A 19,936-nucleotide genomic window follows, 5' to 3' on the forward strand; every position below is an offset into this window, starting at 1 on the left:
TCATTTAACAAATTTTAGAACCCTTGATCTTGAAATTAAACCGGTTGTTACTTTGATATATGATTTACACTAATGCAATCTTAGAATGTCAGTACCTGCTATATATCACTTTAACTAAATACTACCAATGATTATTGCAATAATCAATTCAATGTTTGAATCCACACCACTGTTGAAAACTATGTTTTTTTAAGGTTAATTAAACTATTCTCTTATTAAGAGAAAAGAACTTCATAGACAAATTGAGACTTTATTTTTCACAACAAAAAAATCGTTAATGAGAATCAAATATCAACTAAGCTTTTGGGTCGATAGTGCAAGTGTTTGAATTACCGTCACATTGTCAATAAGTGGATAGGGTGTTCCCTATATATACGTCAAGTCATTCACCGGGCATGAAATTGATACGGATCGGGATCGAATTAAGGTAGGCAAAATTACTCCTTTATTTGTTTTACGCATAACAATGTAGATAAGATATGTTACATGTATTACCTGTCTCTCAGAAAATTTACAAAATACCGGGTACAATAAAAAAAAAGTTTTTGATGATTTTATTGTTAACGGTTCATTTAACGGTTATATCAGTGTAAAGTAAATATTTATTTGTGTATGCAGATTAATTTCATTGACATGAGTGTGAGAACAAATTCCCACCATTTTTATTTTGTGGTGTAAAGTATACAGAGAAAAAAAACAAGGATAACTCGATAAAATCTGAGAGATAGGAAGTTACATGTATTAAGACTGCATATTTTTCATTATTTTGTGTTTATGAAATGTTATGGTGCAATGAAAAGTTTTGCTGGTGTTTTATCAAATAAATCTACACCAATGATTAAATACACAAATCAACAGGCGCAAATTGTTTCCCTAAAAAGAAAAGGAAATGAAAACCATTCTCGTCAAGCCGTCAATAAAGCCATTAAACAGAAAACAAACTATGAAGAAAAAGACCGAACCTAGTGTATTCAATGTAACCGAAAATGAGAAAATCAAACTTTCTGATCCGGAAGTAGTGTCTGACGCTGGAGATGATGTGGATTGGAAGGGGAAGCAAGTGGAAGACGACAACATTCATGTTTTGTGGAGCGACTTCCGGGACAATACAACGATGCATGGACTGAAGAACATGAATCTAAAACAGCGTCATCGACTGCGCTGGTAATATATAGTATACGGATGGTTCCAAAATGTATATTAACTCAAACATCACTCAATGTTTATTTGATGTAATTAACAGAAAAGCTCAAAGTTTATGATTTATCTACTTAGTAAGTCAACCTTTGAAGCTCAGCAATGTGCAGAACTATTTATCTTTTATTTTCATTTCCATCTCATTGCAACGTCAGACCTAGTTAAAAACATAAAATTGGTATTTGTTCCACTTATGTTTTAGATCATTGTACTCTACACATTTGAGTTTTGAATATAAAAGTGTTTTCTGTTAAGCAAAATTTTAAATTTTCCTCATTATTTCAGTTGCATTTGGGCTTCAGCATTGGTTGCTATGGGCTGCTTTCTGATCTACATAACCTACGAACAAGTCAGCAATTACTTCAAATACCCTACTATTATCAACACGCATGTGCAAACCGAAACATCCGTTAAGTTTCCCGCCGTTACTTTATGCAGCGCGTCACCATTGAAAAAAGAATCTCTGCCCGACATTCTTAATCTTGAATACTTCTTCTTGTCACAGAGTGTTATTGGTTGGATGTACCCACCTTTGAATTTGAGCAAATCAGAATACTCCAAGTATCATCTTCCGTTAAATGCATCCTGGGTAAATGATACAACCAATCAAATTGAAAATCTCTTCTTGTTTTGTAAATTTGATGGAAAGGACAGAGATTGTGAAAGCAGCATGGAACCCATTGTTACCCAAGTTGGTGTATGCTACACTTTTAACAGTCGAAAATACGTCAGTAAGAATGGCAGCATTATGACGTCACGAACTGGAAGTACGTCAGGTTTGCTATTGTACCTGATTGTTAATCAGAGCAACTATGTGTTTAATGACGTAATGGCAGCAGGTGTAAAGGTATATAATTTCATCAGAGAGAGAGAGAGAAAGAGAGAGAGAGATGGAGAGTCCCAAACAAATAAATCGGTATACACGCACTAAATTGCACTGTCATTAAATTCTTAGTGACTTTTATGCTTGACATGAACTGAATACAAGTGTGAGTAGACATATCAGTTCCTCATCATTGCACGTGTTTACCTTAGCTCCCTGTTAGTTCGATATCATTTGATATCATAGTTGATTTGATTTAGTGTTTGATTGATTTCAACTTATTCATTGAAAACTAATCATCTTTGTCATACCGGAAAGCAATTAACACTATTTCAACATTCTGCATGCATCGTAATTTACATTACCGCACGTATGACTGAATTTTACTACCGAAAAAACCATTAGACTTCTTTTCAATCACCATTCCTAAATAATGAAATGCTTTTTAAATGATCATTACCTTTTATTTATAAAGCTCAGAGCCACTCTTTTGAATAATATAGCTTTTAATTTTATTAAAGAGTTTACCTGCAATGAACTGCGGAAACAATATTGATTTAACTGCATTCGATATCTCTTTGAAGTATATGTCAAGCGCTTAACATTAAGTTGTCATTAATTGATTTTATCAACACGTGAAACCAATTTGATATTTATTCAATTGAAAAAAATCAACCAGTTAACAATAAAATAAGCTGGTTAAATTTTGTCAAATTTCATAACAAATTCACAAACCTATTTGCGAAAAACAGTTGAAGTAGTAAGGAAGATACATGTTGACATGAAAACGAAGGTTTCCTTTTAGACATATACCATTTCATTAAATCACAATGTCGTTTACAAGGCAAAATCTCAAAAATGCCTATGTATCTACTAATGGAACAGTGAGTTATTCTTCATTGTATTATGATGTTATAAATTCAGCCGACCGTGATCAAATCCAATAGCGCCCCAACGACTTTATGATAGATTTGATCACGCCTCGATCGGAATTATCATCTCATAATATGCAAAGAATGATTTGTTCCTATTTATTTTTGCATAATATTCTGTAATTGTACGATTTAATATAAGAATATCAATTATGCAAACATCGTTTCGCCAGAGACATAAATTGTTATATATGTCTGTGGTTTCGCCTTAAGAATATGTCATTTGATTTTACTTGACTGCACAGTACAAAATTAAATCGTAGTGTTATCATCGACAAAGGCACTGGAAAATGTTAATAGTATGTATAAAAGGCATTCTTGAATATAAAAATATCTCATATCAAATGAATAAATGCAAATAGGAATATGGGATATTATTTTGTAATAATAAGAGATATTATTTAATGGGTTTTTGATAGACTGATATGTCGATTGATTTTTTCATCGATATTCACAGGTGATTATCCACGATCAAAATGACGAGCCCGATGTTATTGACAAAGGCTTTTTCGTATCACCTGGCTTCTCGACGTTCGCTTCGATTTATAAAACGGAGGTAACATAACTTCTTAAAGATTGTTTTAAAGCCTGCTGTTCTAAATTTAAGTTTCATTGTCTACATCTCTTAAATATTCCGAATGGTGTTTTAAAGAGTTTGGAGCTAGTCTATAAAAAAGACTCAGCATTTCACTCTGTTTTGATATTTCATTTTGTGCTTAATTTTAAATTTGAGACTCAAAATAGAACTCGTCTAACTTTTATGACTTTGAAACTTTGGTTATGAAAACGATCATTTTATGTACATTCAATTTCACCTTGGTCACTCACTAGTTACGGACCATCTAGTTACCGTACATTGCGTTTACTGATAAAGAAAAGTAATTTGCAGTTCATCTTTATATGATAACTATTTATACCAAATAAAATTAAATAAATAAAAAATCAAAATTATCATTGAAAAAATCACAAGAAATATCGTCTATTCTTTTGCAGTATCGATATTTGCCTAGTCCTTTCAAAATGAATGGGGACCAGTTTTGTGTGGATACAAAATTTCCGGATTACAAGAATCCACTACATTACTATGACGTATACTGTAAAACCGCATGTCGAATGGAGTGTAAACAAAACCACGTGATCCGACTTTGTGGATGTCGGTCACCTAATGATAAAGGTTAAACTATGTGTGTTCTCAATCTTAATAAGTATATTAATAAGATAATTTAGTTAGTTTAAATATATTCATAAGTTGACATAATAATGCTAATCTAGATTCTTTTACTGCTTTTCAATATTAGAAATAGCATTTGAAATAAACCTATAACAAATGTTAGGTAATTTGATTATTGTCTAGGTGTGTGAAGACTGCTAACTGCAAGCTAAACAAGAGCTTCCATGATTTTAAAACCTTCCCTAATTCTAATCGTTTATCTATGCCTTTTTACGATAAGAGTTAATGGTTTTACGAAAATGCACTATTACGTATTTATCCTGAGTTTTTTTTAAATAACTTGTATTTAATGATTCATTTGATGTTTTTGTTATTTTTTTTTCTAACATTTTTTGGCGTTAATGCTAAATTTATACGTTCATAAATCTGAAATCTAATTAGTTGATGGTTTGATACTATATTTAACGCTTATTATTTTTCTATTTTTATTAGGAAATGAAACAATATGCTCCCTTGTAAAATTAACAGAATGTTACAAAGTTGAAACTGGTAAGTAATAAAAGTATACAACAGTGAATTGTTTGATTAAGATTACTTTTTTTCTGTATTCTCACTGGCTCAGGTAAGTAAGATATATTTGCATTAGACAAAAAATTGTCATTATACATGTACAAATATTCTTCAATAGCTCTAACCAATCAAAAAGTCCAAAAAAACAAAAGTTGACCAGTTTGCCAGTCCAACATAATGGTTTTTACATACCAATATCAAATCGTCAAAGTTTTGTAACACGTAAATGGTGCAAGGGCAGTTTACATGAATAGCTGCATGTTTACTGCTTGAAATTATATGTGAAAGGTAGAACAAAAAAATTTTGGACTGGGTATGAAGGCAAAATATGATTTGTTGGACCTACAGATACAAAAGTTGCTCTTGCGATCAGATTGGCCATCATTAGTGTCTTTATAGCAAAAAAAATCAAATGTAGACCTTCTACCCAGTCAATCATTTGATCATGTTTTGTTCGTCATTTCTGCTGCATATGGATGGCCTTCATGCAGTGAAGCAGTTAACTTAACATTGAAAGAATTGAGTTTCGTGACATGTAGCGATAACGAACTGTGTTCAAAATCAAAATCCAAAGGTAAAATACTACACAGTTGAAGAGCAACAATTTACCTTGCCAAATGGAGTATTAAGCATTCTCTGCTGACCGGTCACATCCGTCGTGTGCTCTTTGTCGTAATCGAGAAAAGGAAAAAAGCCGTAAAATTTAGGTTATTATGGTCTAAGAAAAAGTATGGAAATCATCAGTCATCATACGACCCAGTGTAAGTCCTAAAAAAAAGATGTGCGTTGAGGGTAACCCGACCGAACCTACAAAAATGCCCCGATCCTACCATTTTTATATGTCTGTTTCTATCCGATTGTGATTTTTATATTATTAATTTCTATTAAAAACCCATTTTTAAATTTTACACAAACAAACACTCTAAGGATTCATGCAGAAAAAAATATGATAAAATAAAAAAAAATCCCTACCTGCCTAACCTAATTTTTTCATCAGTGTTACCCTGAACACACAATTTTTTTATAGGCCTAAGGTTGTATTTGCTGACAAGGTCGTTGTATCCACCATAGAACTTACGAAATAATGACTTCAATCGAGACTGTTAGTTTCGTTGAATTTATGCACGCTTATTCTCAACATTAACCCACGTTTAATATCTGCAAATAAAGAGTTTCTGCTCAATTCACTTTAAGCGTATTAACTTAAACAATGTAAAATTCATTACATACTGTTTAACTGTTCTTATGCAATCTTGTCAATACACAGACGACTCGTGAATTTATTTACGACTCTATTTCATAAATGAACGCTTTGTTTAAAGAATATAATCTGGCTTCCAGGAGGCTTTTGTTAGTAAGAGGATAAAGGTTGTTGAGGATAAGCATACATTAATTAAATAACGTAAACGTTATTTTTAAAAAAAGTATTTTTAAAAGTTTTGAGTTTAGAAATTACCTGATTGATTGCAAATTAACAAGGTTTTCAACCATGCGGCATTTTAATAACGAACACTAGTTTTCACCCGAAAAAACCCCTATAAAAATGCATTTATGAAAGAAAGAGCCTTAATGATTCTTCAAGCTATTCAGAAGTGCGTTTTACCGTGTATGTTTTAAAACCTGGCAAACACTATTGATCTAATAATTTTTCAAATAGGAATCTTTGTATGCATCCATCGCCCACATTGATATGTACAATTTAGTTTTATCATGCGATGTCACATAAGATATATCAGTCTTATTGATAGCATTGGCTGCGAATACATTTTCCAGTTCGAATGTGCATTTTCAAGAGTATTTATCAGCGAGACGTGTATTAAAAACATCATATTTTGTGGTTTCACTTGTAAAATGAATAAAAGTATACTACTTTTCAAAACTTTTTGATGCGGATGGGGTGGATTCGCATGTAAAAGAAAACAACATGCTTTCACGACCATTTTATTTTCATCAGAGCGCTTTGACCAGAACGGAACCGCACAGGGACAGTGTCTTTGCCCCACGGAGTGTGAGTACGATGAGTATCAGGCACAGCTGTCCACTGGGTCTTTTCCCGCCAAAAACTATCAGGCTGTCCTCAACCAGATGGGTATCAAAAACATAAGGTAGGCTGAGACGTGTGTATCAATCTGACGTCAGCAACCGCGACGTCACCAAGGCACAACGTGAATCTAGTTCAATGATGATAAGAGGATACGCTATAGACTTTACTATAATTAAGGATTACTGCATTAAAGACGCGTGAAATTATGACGTTACATTTACACATAGGCGAAGTAAGATTAAAATTGGCAGGAAAAATCAGTATAATATAGAATTGAAAACAAAAAAATTCCTCGATAAAGACTATCGGGCAAATTAGTTTAAATGTGCGACGAGACCTGCTTCCGGGTCCAGATCTTTTTTAATTGAGGGGTTGGGTGGTCCAAAGAATTATTTTATTCGAATTTAAAACGTGAATTTAATAAATTAAAATTTTTAAAGAGAAATCAAGACCCCCCCCCCCTTCACCCCCGCATTGCACGATGCGGTCTTTATTCATGTATCTTATCTGATTTGCTTTAGATTATAATTACTTTTCGTTGCCGCGCTTTAAAAACCGTTTCTACGCTACACAAACATTGGCATCGTGATTTGTATTCTTGAGATCTTGGTCTGGTTATTTTTGAAACCAAAACCTACACATAATTGTATTATTGTAGGGAAACCTACCTGGAACTGGCGATTTATTATGAGTCCCTTGGCGTTTTAAAAGTGGAGCAAAAACCAGAGTACAGCTTCGAAGATATTATTGGTGCGTTCATTCAGTTTTGTAAAACACATCACTACATGTACCTTTGTTAAACATACAACTCAAGTCAAAATGTGATGTTGATATATGTTTTATATTCTATCATATTGTGATCATTAGATAGTAAGTTATTTGATATACTTTTTTAGATAACCATATACTTGATCGTACGTCAGTTGTTTTTAATCTTCATTAAATAGTTGAATTTTAAAGTCAAATATGGTTGTAAATTATACACACTCATGGTGAGCTGGTTCGCCTTACATCAAGATTATAACTTTCTTTGAGATGTTGTCTCTTATCATCAGATCACAAAAAAGTTTAACTTTTCTTTCAAGTATAGTTGAGTTATTTTTGTTCGTTTGTGATTGTAGGTTTGTTGGGAGGACAGATGGGTTTGTTTCTGGGAGCCAGCCTGCTGACTCTCACTGAACTCATTGAGGTCATTCTCTTGTCGTCTCTGGTGGTCGGGAGAAAATTTTACCATCGTATTGTAAAGAATTCGTAAAATTGCAGATACTGAAATGGTTGCAATGTTGTATTTCCCATTTATCCCATAATAGTGATGAAAATGTATCATTGCATCGTAATTGTATGCAACATCGCAAAGACTGACGTATTTACTTAACCCTTAAACATATTTATTACTTTTTCAATTGTGTAGAATAAACATATGATTCACCGTATGAACCTTTGGTTTTGAATTTGTCTTTTCACGGCATTATAATAATGACATGCCACTCCAACATTTTCATTGATAATAAAAATGTTTAATACATGTTGATACTTTATTCGGTCATCATCATATTATCATTTATCTATATTTATTTATCGCAAAGAAACACTACAGCTTTTGTCTTGATATCCACATAAATTTGTCTTCGTTGTAAAAACGTTTAGTTCATCTGTCATTCAATCGTCAGAACTATTTATTTGCTTACGATATAATGCTATTGCAGTTTATCATGCTCGGTCGGCATCGTGTCTTAAATGTCTGGTTCATTTTAACGTTTCAAGAAAAACGAATTTTGAGTTGTTAGTGGCAAAGCTATTTCTTTGGTAGCAAGATATTGTAGAACAAACAGCTTTTCGCTGACAGTTTGGTTTGAAATGAAAACTGGAATTAATTGATACTTGAACACTAACCGATATAACTATAAAACATTATTCTTAGAGTTGTTTTGATGATAACGCTCATTATAAGTTATTTTCATATAGCCATCAGATCAACATAATCTTTTATATTTTTATATCATGCATTTCTTTTAAAAGAGTTCAATAAGGTCTTACAATGGCAACAACCATTCAACCCTCCTCAAAGGATGATATCTCTAAATATATGAAAACGGCCTTTTCTAAAACAATGAATAGTATAGAATCGGTCATGCTTTTGATACAGTTAATGTCTAAACAAAAATGAATAAATATGACGCATACTGATAAGTTATGATAGCTTGAATCATTTTTAACTTGTAGTGATTGACGCATTATCGATGATTTTGCACTCTATTTTACAGAGATTTTTGTTTTTGTTAGTTACCTCGTCCTTCTAATGATTAAACATGAATAAAATTGGTTGACCTTAATACAAAAGACGATATGTATTTCAAGGAAGTATGCAGACCAGATAAGATTCTTTTACATATCACGATACTTTTTTATCGCCAAATTCTCACCCCTATGGGAAAGTGATCAGACATAGACTCCGTTTATAATACACTTTACAAAGAATGTAAATAAAAACTTCTGAGACAAGTGTTGCTAAAACTTGGTAGCAGTTTCATTAGTTTTTTGTAAATTGTGCCTGTAAGAATCCCATTTTTGTCTCACTTATTGTAATTCATACTATTGATTAATGGAATCCCATACGAGGATATAATGGTTGATTTCTTTTCTTGTTTTAGTTTACATTCGAAAACGATGTCAACTTTCTGTCTTGACGTTCAAAAGACTACTTTCGAGTTTTCCCTCCGGGTACTTAAAATAAAGCAGGTCAAAATGTGAGCAAACCACAGTATAAAAACGTTATCCTTTTTTTAAGTAAGCAAAACTTTTAAGGATAATTTAAATCTATTAGTTTTCATTTCCTTACAGTAGACAACGTTTTTTTTTATTTTTAAAAAGAGGCATAATAATACACTGTGTAAGACAGAAAAATCTCACCCTGCTGTTTCACACCGGACAAACCGATCATACACCGGTGGTGATTCGTAAAGTTTGATTCATAATCCCAAATCCTCTCTGCATATATTGGTACCTTAGTTTGAAACGTAGTTTTATATATTTTTTCACAATCAAGAATTAGATCGGTTTTAGTTAAATTTGAAAAACCGTCTTAAATCAAGATATTTCAAATTGTTATTATGTTTTGGGGGCTTTTAAAGGACGATAAGCTTTGATGTTATCGTCATTGTTTTTATTTCTGTATGCATATTTTGATAACTTCAAATATGTTTCACTTTAAAATAAATTTGTAAAAAAACAATTTCGGCTTGATGTTCACTATTCAACTAATTTGATAACTTTTTGTATGGTTTGCAATTATGTACAAGAGAAATGCCAAATATCAGTTAAATTCTTTATGAATTACTTAAAATTATTGTATGAAACTGCATGGGATAGAAACAAAAATGGTCAAATTCACTTCATAATATAAAAAGAAAAAGATAAACGTATCGCAGCCAGCATCACAATATTTATTGTTGCTCATATAACCTGAACAGGCATTATAATTAATGAAATGCATATCAAATTTTCATGAAGCACATACGTTAACTATTGATAATATCAACAGTATGAAATAAATAGATTAGAAAACATTTTTCATTAAAGGGTTTCATAAGATTTCAAATTGATCTTTTAAGCAACGTTATTAATATGTACAGACTGTTTTTTGGAGGTTTTTTCTGTTTGGTTTTTTTTTTGGTGTTTTTTTTTAAAGTGTACAAAATATTTACAACTTTCTAAATTCATAAATTTCCTACTCTCGCAATAACAGTTCACGATACACCCCCTGCGTAGAATCAAAGAAGTGAATGTTATCCACATAAACTTCTTCGTAATAACTAAAATTTTGGTCAATTTTACAAATAAATAGGAGTTTTGTTTTTAAAAAAAAAATCCTTATGGCTTCATTGTTTTGACGTAATAACAAGCTAGACATTTACTTATAATAAATATGTTTATTCCACATACGAACTTAAATTAATGTTTATCGGAGAATTTGTTATCGCTCTTGTCTATTCGATTACTTATATTAAATTTTATATCCGATATCTTGTATACTTTTTGTATTCTTTTCAAATTTTCATTCTGGCGTTGTTGTTTACATATATGCACACCATGTCATCATCGTTCAAAATTCAGTACGTCCTTGTAAAACATTGTAAAACAGTGTAGTATGATGAATGCACATTGCTATGTGCTAATTTGCATCACAGTTACACAGAAATTATACCGACGACAAATTGTATTTATGTGAAACATTTATCGTATGTAAATTATTAGAAATGAATATACTTTTTAAATTGCTACAAATATTTACATATAACAGTAATGGACAGTTATCTAATAGAGTGTAGCTAAACACGAAGTAATACAGTAAAAGTTGGATATCTTCAGAATATGTACGTAATACATTTTCCTTAGGTATTTCATTCAGTTGGTCAAGTCCAGTTACATGAAGTTATGCAAGGGGATGCCAATTTTTAAAGAACCTCCAGAAAGTCACAAAAGACTGATGTTACAGCAACGTTTAACCCTGGTTATTTACGTACATCAAAAAGACATGTATCACTGAATGGGACTCTCAACTACAAAAAGATTTACATTATCTCACATGGAAAATTTAGGCAAAGAATAATTTTTTATGGTAAGATGTTCATGAACATTGACTTATGGTGAAGTACGATATTTTACTATTGTCAAATCAAGACTTTTGACAATTTCATCAATCCTACAGACAGCCGTTTGTGAATTCATATAAGCAAAGGCAATCCCCAAGGGTTTAATCGTTCCGTCGCTCTCTTTCACAAATACACCAGAACCAGAGTCCCCTTCTCTAAAAAATACTTCATTGCTCGTATTTCCAATAGCATAACAATTAAAAAATGCGAAAAATTCCCTGGATAAAAATGATTGGTGAACTTTAACTGACAGAATGTTGTGTTGTAGAACACCAACTGTTGTCCCTGTTGTTCGTCCAGTCTTGATTACACTCATTTTTCCATCAAACGTTAACTGAAGATCATTTGCAACTGTTAATGGATCTTTCTCTGCAAATTAAGAAAGGTATATTTAAATTTTGCAAATGACAACTATTATATAATATCCAATTGACTGTTTTTGTTTTTAAATATAATTCTAGAATTACTTAAATTTTGACTAGAAAAATTCTACGACGAATAAATTCCATGAAAAATATTTTACAGATTGATTTGCAAAGATGTTTTCAGTAGTAAAAGTATAGATAATATGGTTTGGTGAAAAGATATCATTAAAAGCCTTTTTAGAAAAATATTACACACTTTTTGAAAAAGAATATTTTTCGGCTTCAGAGGAGCAACGATAAAGGGCATCGGGTATCATTAGGGTCTTCCGTTTCCAACGGAAGACCCTATTGTTTTTGTTAGGTTTCTTTTTCTCTATTTTTCACTATTATTATTCTTTTTTTTCTTAACATTTTTCTTAAAACTCAAATATCTCAAATATGCTACAATGGATTTTTATGAAAATTTCACGAATAATACAAAATATCAAGGTCTTTTATCATGTACATTTTTGTTGATGACGTCACTTCTGGTCGACCGTTTTTTCGTTTTTCTTTTTGTAAAAAGTGAACTTGCCCTCCCTTTTTCGCAAAAATAATTAAAGATAGAAAATTGAAAGTTTCAGGAGTGATAGATTTTTGAATTTCTAGGGCCGATCAGGTAAAACAACGATCGTCAGTCACTTCCTGTCCGCTCAAACAGCATTTTTAGAAAATTGTGTTTTAAAACTTTTTTTAAATCAATAATCTACAATTTTTTTCCATCAGAATATGTTTTAAACTTATCAAATTTTAATATGAGCAGGTCGTCCGTCACTTACGGTCGTCACCGGAAGTGATTCTAATATTTCACTTTTTGGAATTTTAAAGCAAATGTGTTTTGTTGACATTTTTGTACTGAATACAAAACGAAAAACCGTTTTAAAATCGGACAACGCATTGCAGAGATATTGAAGTTTAGAAATGACGTTTTCCGGAAATCTGCATTTCGCAGTGTAGGTTGAAAAATTAGTTAAGGAAGTTAATATGATAGTTAATCGTACCAAATGTCAACAGTTTAATTGAACCCTATCAATTCAAAATCAAACGAAAGACTCACTTGTTGCTCGCAACAATTTAAGGTGCTTTCAGGTAATTCAGACATTCTCGAGAAATTTAGCGTCAAAGTTCTGAAGCGAGAGTCTTGAGTAGCTCAGTCGATAGAGTCGTGGACATGTCCCAGGTGACCCGGGTTCAAGCCCTGATTGCCGCAAATCTTTTTTTTTTTACTATTTTTCGCTTAGATCTACGATTTTATCTTTGAAGTGATAAGTTTAATCTCATCTATTCAAAAATCGGACGGAAGACCCACTCGTTGCTCGCAACGAGATCGTATCTAGTTAGGATTATAACTCTGGAAATGCAGGGTATAGAGCTACAGATTTTCAGTTAATTTTTTACGGTAATGTGTAATATAAACAAGTACAGATATTCTATTCAAAATAGCCAAGATAACAATTGGGAAATAAAAACGTTGAAATAACAGAAAATAAAAGTGCTAAAACAAGATAAGCCGGTAATTAGCTCTTTACAGTCCCAACATTTTTTTTTAGATTGTTTTGACATTTAAGATATTAAAAAAATTGTAGTTGTTATTTAAGATCTACATGTATAATTTATTTATTCATGCAGTTGAAGATAAAAAAGCCACTAAAGAAAGTACCTTCTTTCCTACTTATGTAGTTTTTCACTAACGCAAAATCCAAACCTCTTTTCTCTGATCCATAGTTTCCAATAAACGATTCAACAACATTGCCAATTCTAAAGTCAATATTCCCACTATCATGCCATGAGGGATGCACTATGCAATGCTCTCTGGTAGAAAGAAGATGATTCATAGACAATAAAGACTTGTGGTGGTATAGGACTTCAAAACAGTCAATTGCAACATGTGATGCTGTAAGAAATCCGCATTGCATTTTGTATATTGGATTTTTTGATTCGACCAAAAATCCAACAGATCCAGCAGAATCCACGGAAGGTATTCCAATACTACAACCAGATTCAGGAAAGTTTAGGCTGGGCGACGGACATGGTCTCGGACATTTGCCAAACATAACAAAATCTTCTCTTATGTCACAAGGCCACCCTGCAATTGATTCTGGTAGTGGTTTTTCACCAAACGGTATAATATTTTTATCCAGACAATACAGAACGATGCATGGTTCATTTATTATCATGTCACCCACACATCTAACTTGACTTATTCCAATACCGATGACATTGGAATATTGTGCATATATTTTGATACCTTCCTCCTGAATTACATTCCCCAATTTCGCTAAAGTAGATCTGTCTATAGCAGGTGCTCTCTTTTCATGATGAGTTATTTTTTCAACTTCCTTTAATATTGCTTTAGAATTTTTGTTGACACATACAAATTCGAACTTTGTGTCTTTCAACATTTTACTGCCATTTTTGAAATAACTCTCGGCTTCTTTATCATCATTGCGAAGATACACTTTCACAACGATTTGTCCATCTTTTGTATGCCCAGCTATAAATTGAATAATAGATGGATATTTTTGCAATGCAGGCCCGGCTTGTATGACTTCTCTTTTAAACCATTCTTCAATTACTAAAAAAAAAAAAATAAATATATACATACTAAAATGAAATATATTAACAAAATATGGGGACTTAAATAATATGCAATATATTTACAGTCCCAGACACTCACTACTTCACACATTAAAAAGCGTATTAAAGGCTTGCAGCTTTCGAATCGTATACGAATCGTGTAGTGCAAGAAGAGCATCGTACCGAATTATAAAAGAAAACATATAATTGTTGACCTAAAACCTCATTTTTATTGATTTTGTATTAATTTAGTCAGTTGTTGGCATAAACTAGAACGTTCAAATGGCGTTTAATTTTTGGTCTTCATATGTACAAGATGACGGAATTCACCCTTAGGAAATTATTGAATGAATCGTCAAGAGTAAGCATTGCCACCAAATTATTACATAGAATTAATCTTCATGTTGATGTTTACATTTTCAAAATGTCTTGCTTTGTCGGCTGCTTTGACCTACACATCAACATTCAAACTCTTTTTGAGGATAAGTTTAAATTAATGAAAAAGCAGCTTTACCAGTCACAAGCGTAAAGATTGATTATCGCTTGTGACGTTGCATTTAAATAAAAGAGTTTGACGTTTGTGGACGTTTTTAAAACTCATAATTTAACCCTGTATGTGATGTGTTGTTGTAAACGCAGAAGCTTGTTTTATACTTGCAGGCAAGGAATTTTTGTACTATGAATTACAAGGAATGTAAATATTTAGCATTAAAAAACAAACGAAATAGACATGACATGAACACACTTTTTATAAACCTTATAAACCTTGCAGAAAACATTGCTACCGCAACTTTCTATGTAAACAAAACATTGGTTATATCCGCCTTCAATGTCAATCACTCTGAAGAAATTTGAAATTCAAGAAGTTCAAAAAGTTATTGATAAAACAATTGAATACAACTTTTAAAGCAATAAATAATAAATTTTTTATACACCATGCCAAAAATATTAGTTTATTATGTAAATGCAAAGCTTTGATTTTTTGATTTTTTTTTTGGTTGCTTGTGTATTTGGCTTTTTTATTTTTTTGATAGATTGATTTTCTTAGTTTTTGGCTTCTCAAATTAGAAAGATATAAAAAGCTGAATTTTTCTCTAATCAATCGATATGCTAAATTTTATACATGGGTCCCTGTGTTTAGATAAGTTTGGTGTTAAACTCATTTGAAATTAAAACCAGTTTTGTTATCAGTCAAATCTTAACGTTGAATCTGAAACCAATGTTTACAAAAAGCTTATATTTTGTTAAAAAAAGATCTATATTACCCTTGCTTTGATCCTCTGGCTGCACCTTTAAAAGAAAGTCTTCAAGACCACGCAAAATATTATTAAGGTCATCCACTGTTTTCTGACACATTTTCTTAATTTCGTTCAAGACATCAGCGATTTCTGGCTCTCCATTTACATAAAATTTCTCATGGATAAACTGAGCAATCATATCTCCCCATTCTCTAAAATTCATATTAAAACAAATCTGGTATTAAAAAGAGTTTTAAAAAATCTCGAGAGTAAAAAAAACAAACAAATGAACACTTTCTTGAAGAACAAATCATTGCAATTTTGTATCAACATGACAACTTACAATTTTACATTAATAAATAATAGATTAATAGCAAGTTTCTATATTATCTAAAACTAATCTAAAATATAAAAAATAATTGAAATCTGATTAATTTGTTTCCTAATTCAGCAATCTTGGTTTTTATTCTCAGAACGAGGATTTTAATTTGCCTTGGATCGGACAACTTTGATTAAGTTAAAAATAAACAAATGAAAATGCATGAAATCGCATGCATCGCTCTGTATAAAATCTTTCACGTCATGGTTCTTAGCTTAGGTGAAAAATGTGGATCCAAGTATCTTGTATATTTACACGCCTCGTTAAACTGAATCTTAAAATATCGTTATTTTTTTCTGCTTTTCCCTACAATTTGTTTTGATAAAAAACTTACCCTTTTCGGTAAAAGTTACAGTTCACTAATCCAACAGCCTCATCTTTTGCAATGTTAAAAGTTTTATTGCAAACTGTTTTGATGTCTTCTGTTGTTGATTGTTTGCCTATTGGCTCACTATTGATTCTAGAGAGACCAATGGTAAAGACATTTATCAGTAATTCAATTGAAACACATATCGATGATAATCTCTCGTATGCAATCAACTTTGCAACCTCATCAAATTCTTCGTATTCATGCTGTAACCAAATGTTTCTTTGTATGATAAGATGTTTGTAGTTTCGGTAAACTGCCAATTTCGCCTCAATGACTGGAATTGAATCGCTTCTAATTAAAATGATCCTGGCTATGTTTTCTTCGTTTGAATAAAATAATTTTGGACTGCAGTTATCCTACAATATCAACAATGCATTGTATTTAATAAAAAATTAAATTACATGTTTAATTATTGTTATATTTATTTATTTTTTGCATTTTGTTGTTGTTTTTTTTATTATCAAAAATATCTACATTAATAAAAACAACAGAAGTGTAAATGATTACTAATTTGATAATTTTAACACTGGACATGTACCTTTTGAATGACAACTAACTGGTCTCCTTCATTGATAACATCTAATTCAAACACACAAACTTCTCCGGGTTTAACGAGATGTTCTCTGTTTATATTCTTTATAAGCATAATTCCAGTCGCTAGGGAGTTAATTTCAACCTTTAACCCTCTCAAAAAATCTTCATTCAGTATTTTGTGAACAATTGATTCATTCAAAGGATCATCTGGAAATCCAACTTGGAAAGAATTAAAAACATCTCTAAGTTTTTTCGATGTTATATGTTTAGACCAAGTAATCATTTCATTCAAATCGTCAGTGGTTTCAGAAGGTGGACCCGTTTTGACTATATACGTAGACGAAACTTTGACAATATGTGCAACCTCCTCAACTTGATGTCCACGGTGATGACCTGATCTAATACACAAAGAACACATAAACTTGTGACATTCCTTGCACTCAAACGTACATATCATTTGATTGTGTGTTTTACATTTCGTTAAATTTGAAGATGGACATACTTCGTCGATAGAGACTAATTCGTGTACTTTACCACCGTTTGATACATGAGATTCTTCGCAATTCTTGCAAATGTTCAGGCGACAAATTTTGCAGTGGCTCTGTACTTTTAGGGTCGAATGACACAAGTGACAAATATTTCCAACATTCTTACTGTTAAGATTCTTGGAAAAATCTTCGATATCCTCAACTTGATCCTGGGACAAAAGGTGCACACTACTTTCAACATCCTCATCTTGATGCTTGGACAAATCCTCGACAATACTAAGTCTTGAAACATAATTATCTTGATGCTTGGACAAATCCTCGACAATATTTTCAACATCCTTATCTTGATGCTTGGACAAATCCTCAACAATATTTTCAACATCCTCATCTTGATGCTTGGACAAATCCTCGGCAATATTTTCAACAACCTCAACTTGATCCTGGGACAAAAGGTGCACAATACTTTCAACATCCTCATCTTGATGCTTGGACAAATCCTCGACAATACTAAGTCTTGAAACATAATTATCTTGATGCTTGGACAAATCCTCGACAATATTTTCAACATCCTCATCTTGATGCTTGGACAAATCCTCGACAATATTTTCAACATCCTCATCTTGATGCTTGGACAAATCCTCGGCAATATTTTCAACAACCTCAACTTGATCCTGGGACAAAAGGTGCACACTACTTTCAACATCCTCATCTTGATGCTTGGACAAATCCTCGACAATACTAAGTCTTGAAACATAATTATCTTGATGCTTGGACAAATCCTCGACAATATTTTCAACATCCTCATCTTGATGCTTGGACAAATCCTCGACAATATTTTCAACATCCTCATCTTGATGCTTGGACAAATGCTCGGCAATATTTTCAACAACCTCAACTTGATCCTGGGACAAAAGGTGCACAATACTTTCAACATCCTCATCTTGATGCTTGGACAAATCCTCGACAATACTAAGTCTTGAAACATAATTATCTTGATGCTTGGACAAATCCTCGACAATATTTTCAACATCCTCATCTTGATGCTTGGACAAATCCTCGACAATATTTTCAACATCCTCATCTTGATGCTTGGACAAATCCTTACAGTCCAGTAAACAGTATTTTTGATCGTGTGTTTCACATTTTGTTAAATGTAAGGATGGACATACGTCACCAATGGAGACTATTTCATGCTTTGTGTTTCCTTCTGATCTGTGCTTTTCGTCACAAAGATCTACATTCTCACAATATTTGGGATCCATATTTTTCTTGAATCTGAAATAAAATAACCGGTATATTTATTTTATAATCTTAGTTCTAAGATCTCAACTTTGTTCTATACTCCTTCAAAGTACCTAGCAACGTGTGGTAAATGATTTTCGAGAGCAATACATAAGGAGTCAAATGAGAACTAAATAGTGTTTACACAGTTCCTGCTGTCTCTCAAATTAGCATGCCTTTTATCAAGTAGTTTGAGTTTTAATATCTTCCTTAAAAAACGATTATATGATTTTAGATTTGCCTTTGTCTTACATTATAAACAGAACAAACAAAATTTTTGAATTGAAGTTTCCGTTAGGTTTCCCGTTCAAATTTCGTGTTTCGCCTGTTTGTCCTTCTGCTCGATCCTTTGATTTCTAACAATCCGTCAGTCTATAAACGTTTAACATTTCTATCTCCTTCCCATAACCACTGGACCGATATCAACTCAATTGGCACAAAGCTTCTATGGATCAAAAAAGAAATCATGTTTCTAAGATGAAAGTTACGCCCTCTTCTACAGACTTTAACATAATTAACGTACCACTAAATCATTTGATCGCCACACGCTGGGTTTGCAAGATAACGCTGAACGGTTGACACGAATCGAGTCTGTAATAAAAAGAGATCGCTTTTTTAAGCAGTTACAGTATTAACTGTTTTGAAACGCCACAAAATAACAAAAATACTAAGATCTAACAGATATATCTTTTCTCACATTATTAAAATCAATACTAACATAAGATTAAAATAATTTGTTCGCATATTTGAACAAATTGCTACAAGAACTGTATCATGTATTTTGATAATCAACATAAAAATTGTTATTCGTTTTTTTAACAAAACCATTTCGATTTTTCATTTCTTGCGTTTTCTGCTTTTTTATCTGATATTAAGAATTGCAAGATAGACTCAACATATTAATATCTGGTAAACATAATAAATCAATGATTTTTTGACAATTATTGAGAAATATAGTATTCACAGAATTGTGAAAACAAAAGATATATCAATTTTTTCTGGATTCAAAAAAACTAAAAAAAGAAAAAATGCAATTTTTTTCATGTTTTTTTCATAAATAAAGATGGTACGGCGTCATTAGGCGACCGAGGCTTTTACATAGAAAGTCCGAAGCGTGTATCTGCGTTTCCACAGAATTCTACTTGCGATGGACTGCGATCTCGCTGAATATCTGCCAAGCATTAATAACGTGCTAAGAACTTTTACCTGGTGTCTACGGTGTGTTCTGCATGCTGACTGCGTGCACAAGACGTTCTTTATTGGTATGTACATTATA

General features: G+C 32.1%; 2 protein-coding genes across 2 annotated transcripts; one reads left to right on the forward strand and one right to left on the reverse strand.

The window, feature by feature from the left end:
• The first annotated feature begins 862 nt into the window (after positions 1-862).
• On the forward strand, positions 863-8,161 carry LOC128173429 (acid-sensing ion channel 4-like). The gene is made up of 8 exons (XM_052839116.1): positions 863-1,164; positions 1,483-2,044; positions 3,410-3,508; positions 3,946-4,126; positions 4,616-4,672; positions 6,648-6,798; positions 7,396-7,487; positions 7,859-8,161. The coding sequence occupies exons 1-8, from the start codon at positions 890-892 to the stop codon at positions 7,990-7,992; spliced, it is 1,551 nt and encodes a 516-aa protein (XP_052695076.1). The 5' UTR covers positions 863-889; the 3' UTR covers positions 7,993-8,161.
• Positions 8,162-10,174: 2,013 nt separating this feature from the next.
• On the reverse strand, positions 10,175-19,252 carry LOC128173420 (uncharacterized). The gene is made up of 6 exons (XM_052839091.1): positions 19,184-19,252; positions 16,896-18,654; positions 16,322-16,713; positions 15,636-15,820; positions 13,454-14,368; positions 10,175-11,758 (listed from the first exon to the last, which is right to left on the reverse strand). Exons 2-6 carry the CDS (start codon positions 18,639-18,641, stop codon positions 11,379-11,381), a joined length of 3,618 nt encoding a protein of 1,205 aa, XP_052695051.1. The 5' UTR covers positions 18,642-18,654; positions 19,184-19,252; the 3' UTR covers positions 10,175-11,378.
• Between the last annotated feature and the right edge of the window lie 684 nt (positions 19,253-19,936).

This window comes from Crassostrea angulata, chromosome 2, assembly GCF_025612915.1.
Source record: "Crassostrea angulata isolate pt1a10 chromosome 2, ASM2561291v2, whole genome shotgun sequence".
Lineage (NCBI taxonomy): Eukaryota > Metazoa > Mollusca > Bivalvia > Ostreida > Ostreidae > Magallana > Magallana angulata.

What these genes read in the sequence shown, in the direction of transcription:
- LOC128173420 (XM_052839091.1), bottom strand. Translation starts at nt 18,641, where the DNA reads ATGGATCCCAAATATTGTGAGAATGTAGATCTTTGTGACGAAAAGCAC. An exon ending in AGTTAGTTGTCATTCAAAAG is followed by an intron (nt 16,714 to 16,895) that starts GTACATGTCCAG and finishes TTGATATTGTAG; the next exon opens with GATAACTGCAGTCCAAAATT. An exon ending in CTACATAAGTAGGAAAGAAG is followed by an intron (nt 11,759 to 13,453) that starts GTACTTTCTTTA and finishes CTTAATTTGCAG; the next exon opens with AGAAAGATCCATTAACAGTT.
- LOC128173429 (XM_052839116.1), top strand. Translation starts at nt 890, where the DNA reads ATGAAAACCATTCTCGTCAAGCCGTCAATAAAGCCATTAAACAGAAAA. An exon ending in TAATGGCAGCAGGTGTAAAG is followed by an intron (nt 2,045 to 3,409) that starts GTATATAATTTC and finishes CGATATTCACAG; the next exon opens with GTGATTATCCACGATCAAAA. An exon ending in TCGGTCACCTAATGATAAAG is followed by an intron (nt 4,127 to 4,615) that starts GTTAAACTATGT and finishes TATTTTTATTAG; the next exon opens with GAAATGAAACAATATGCTCC.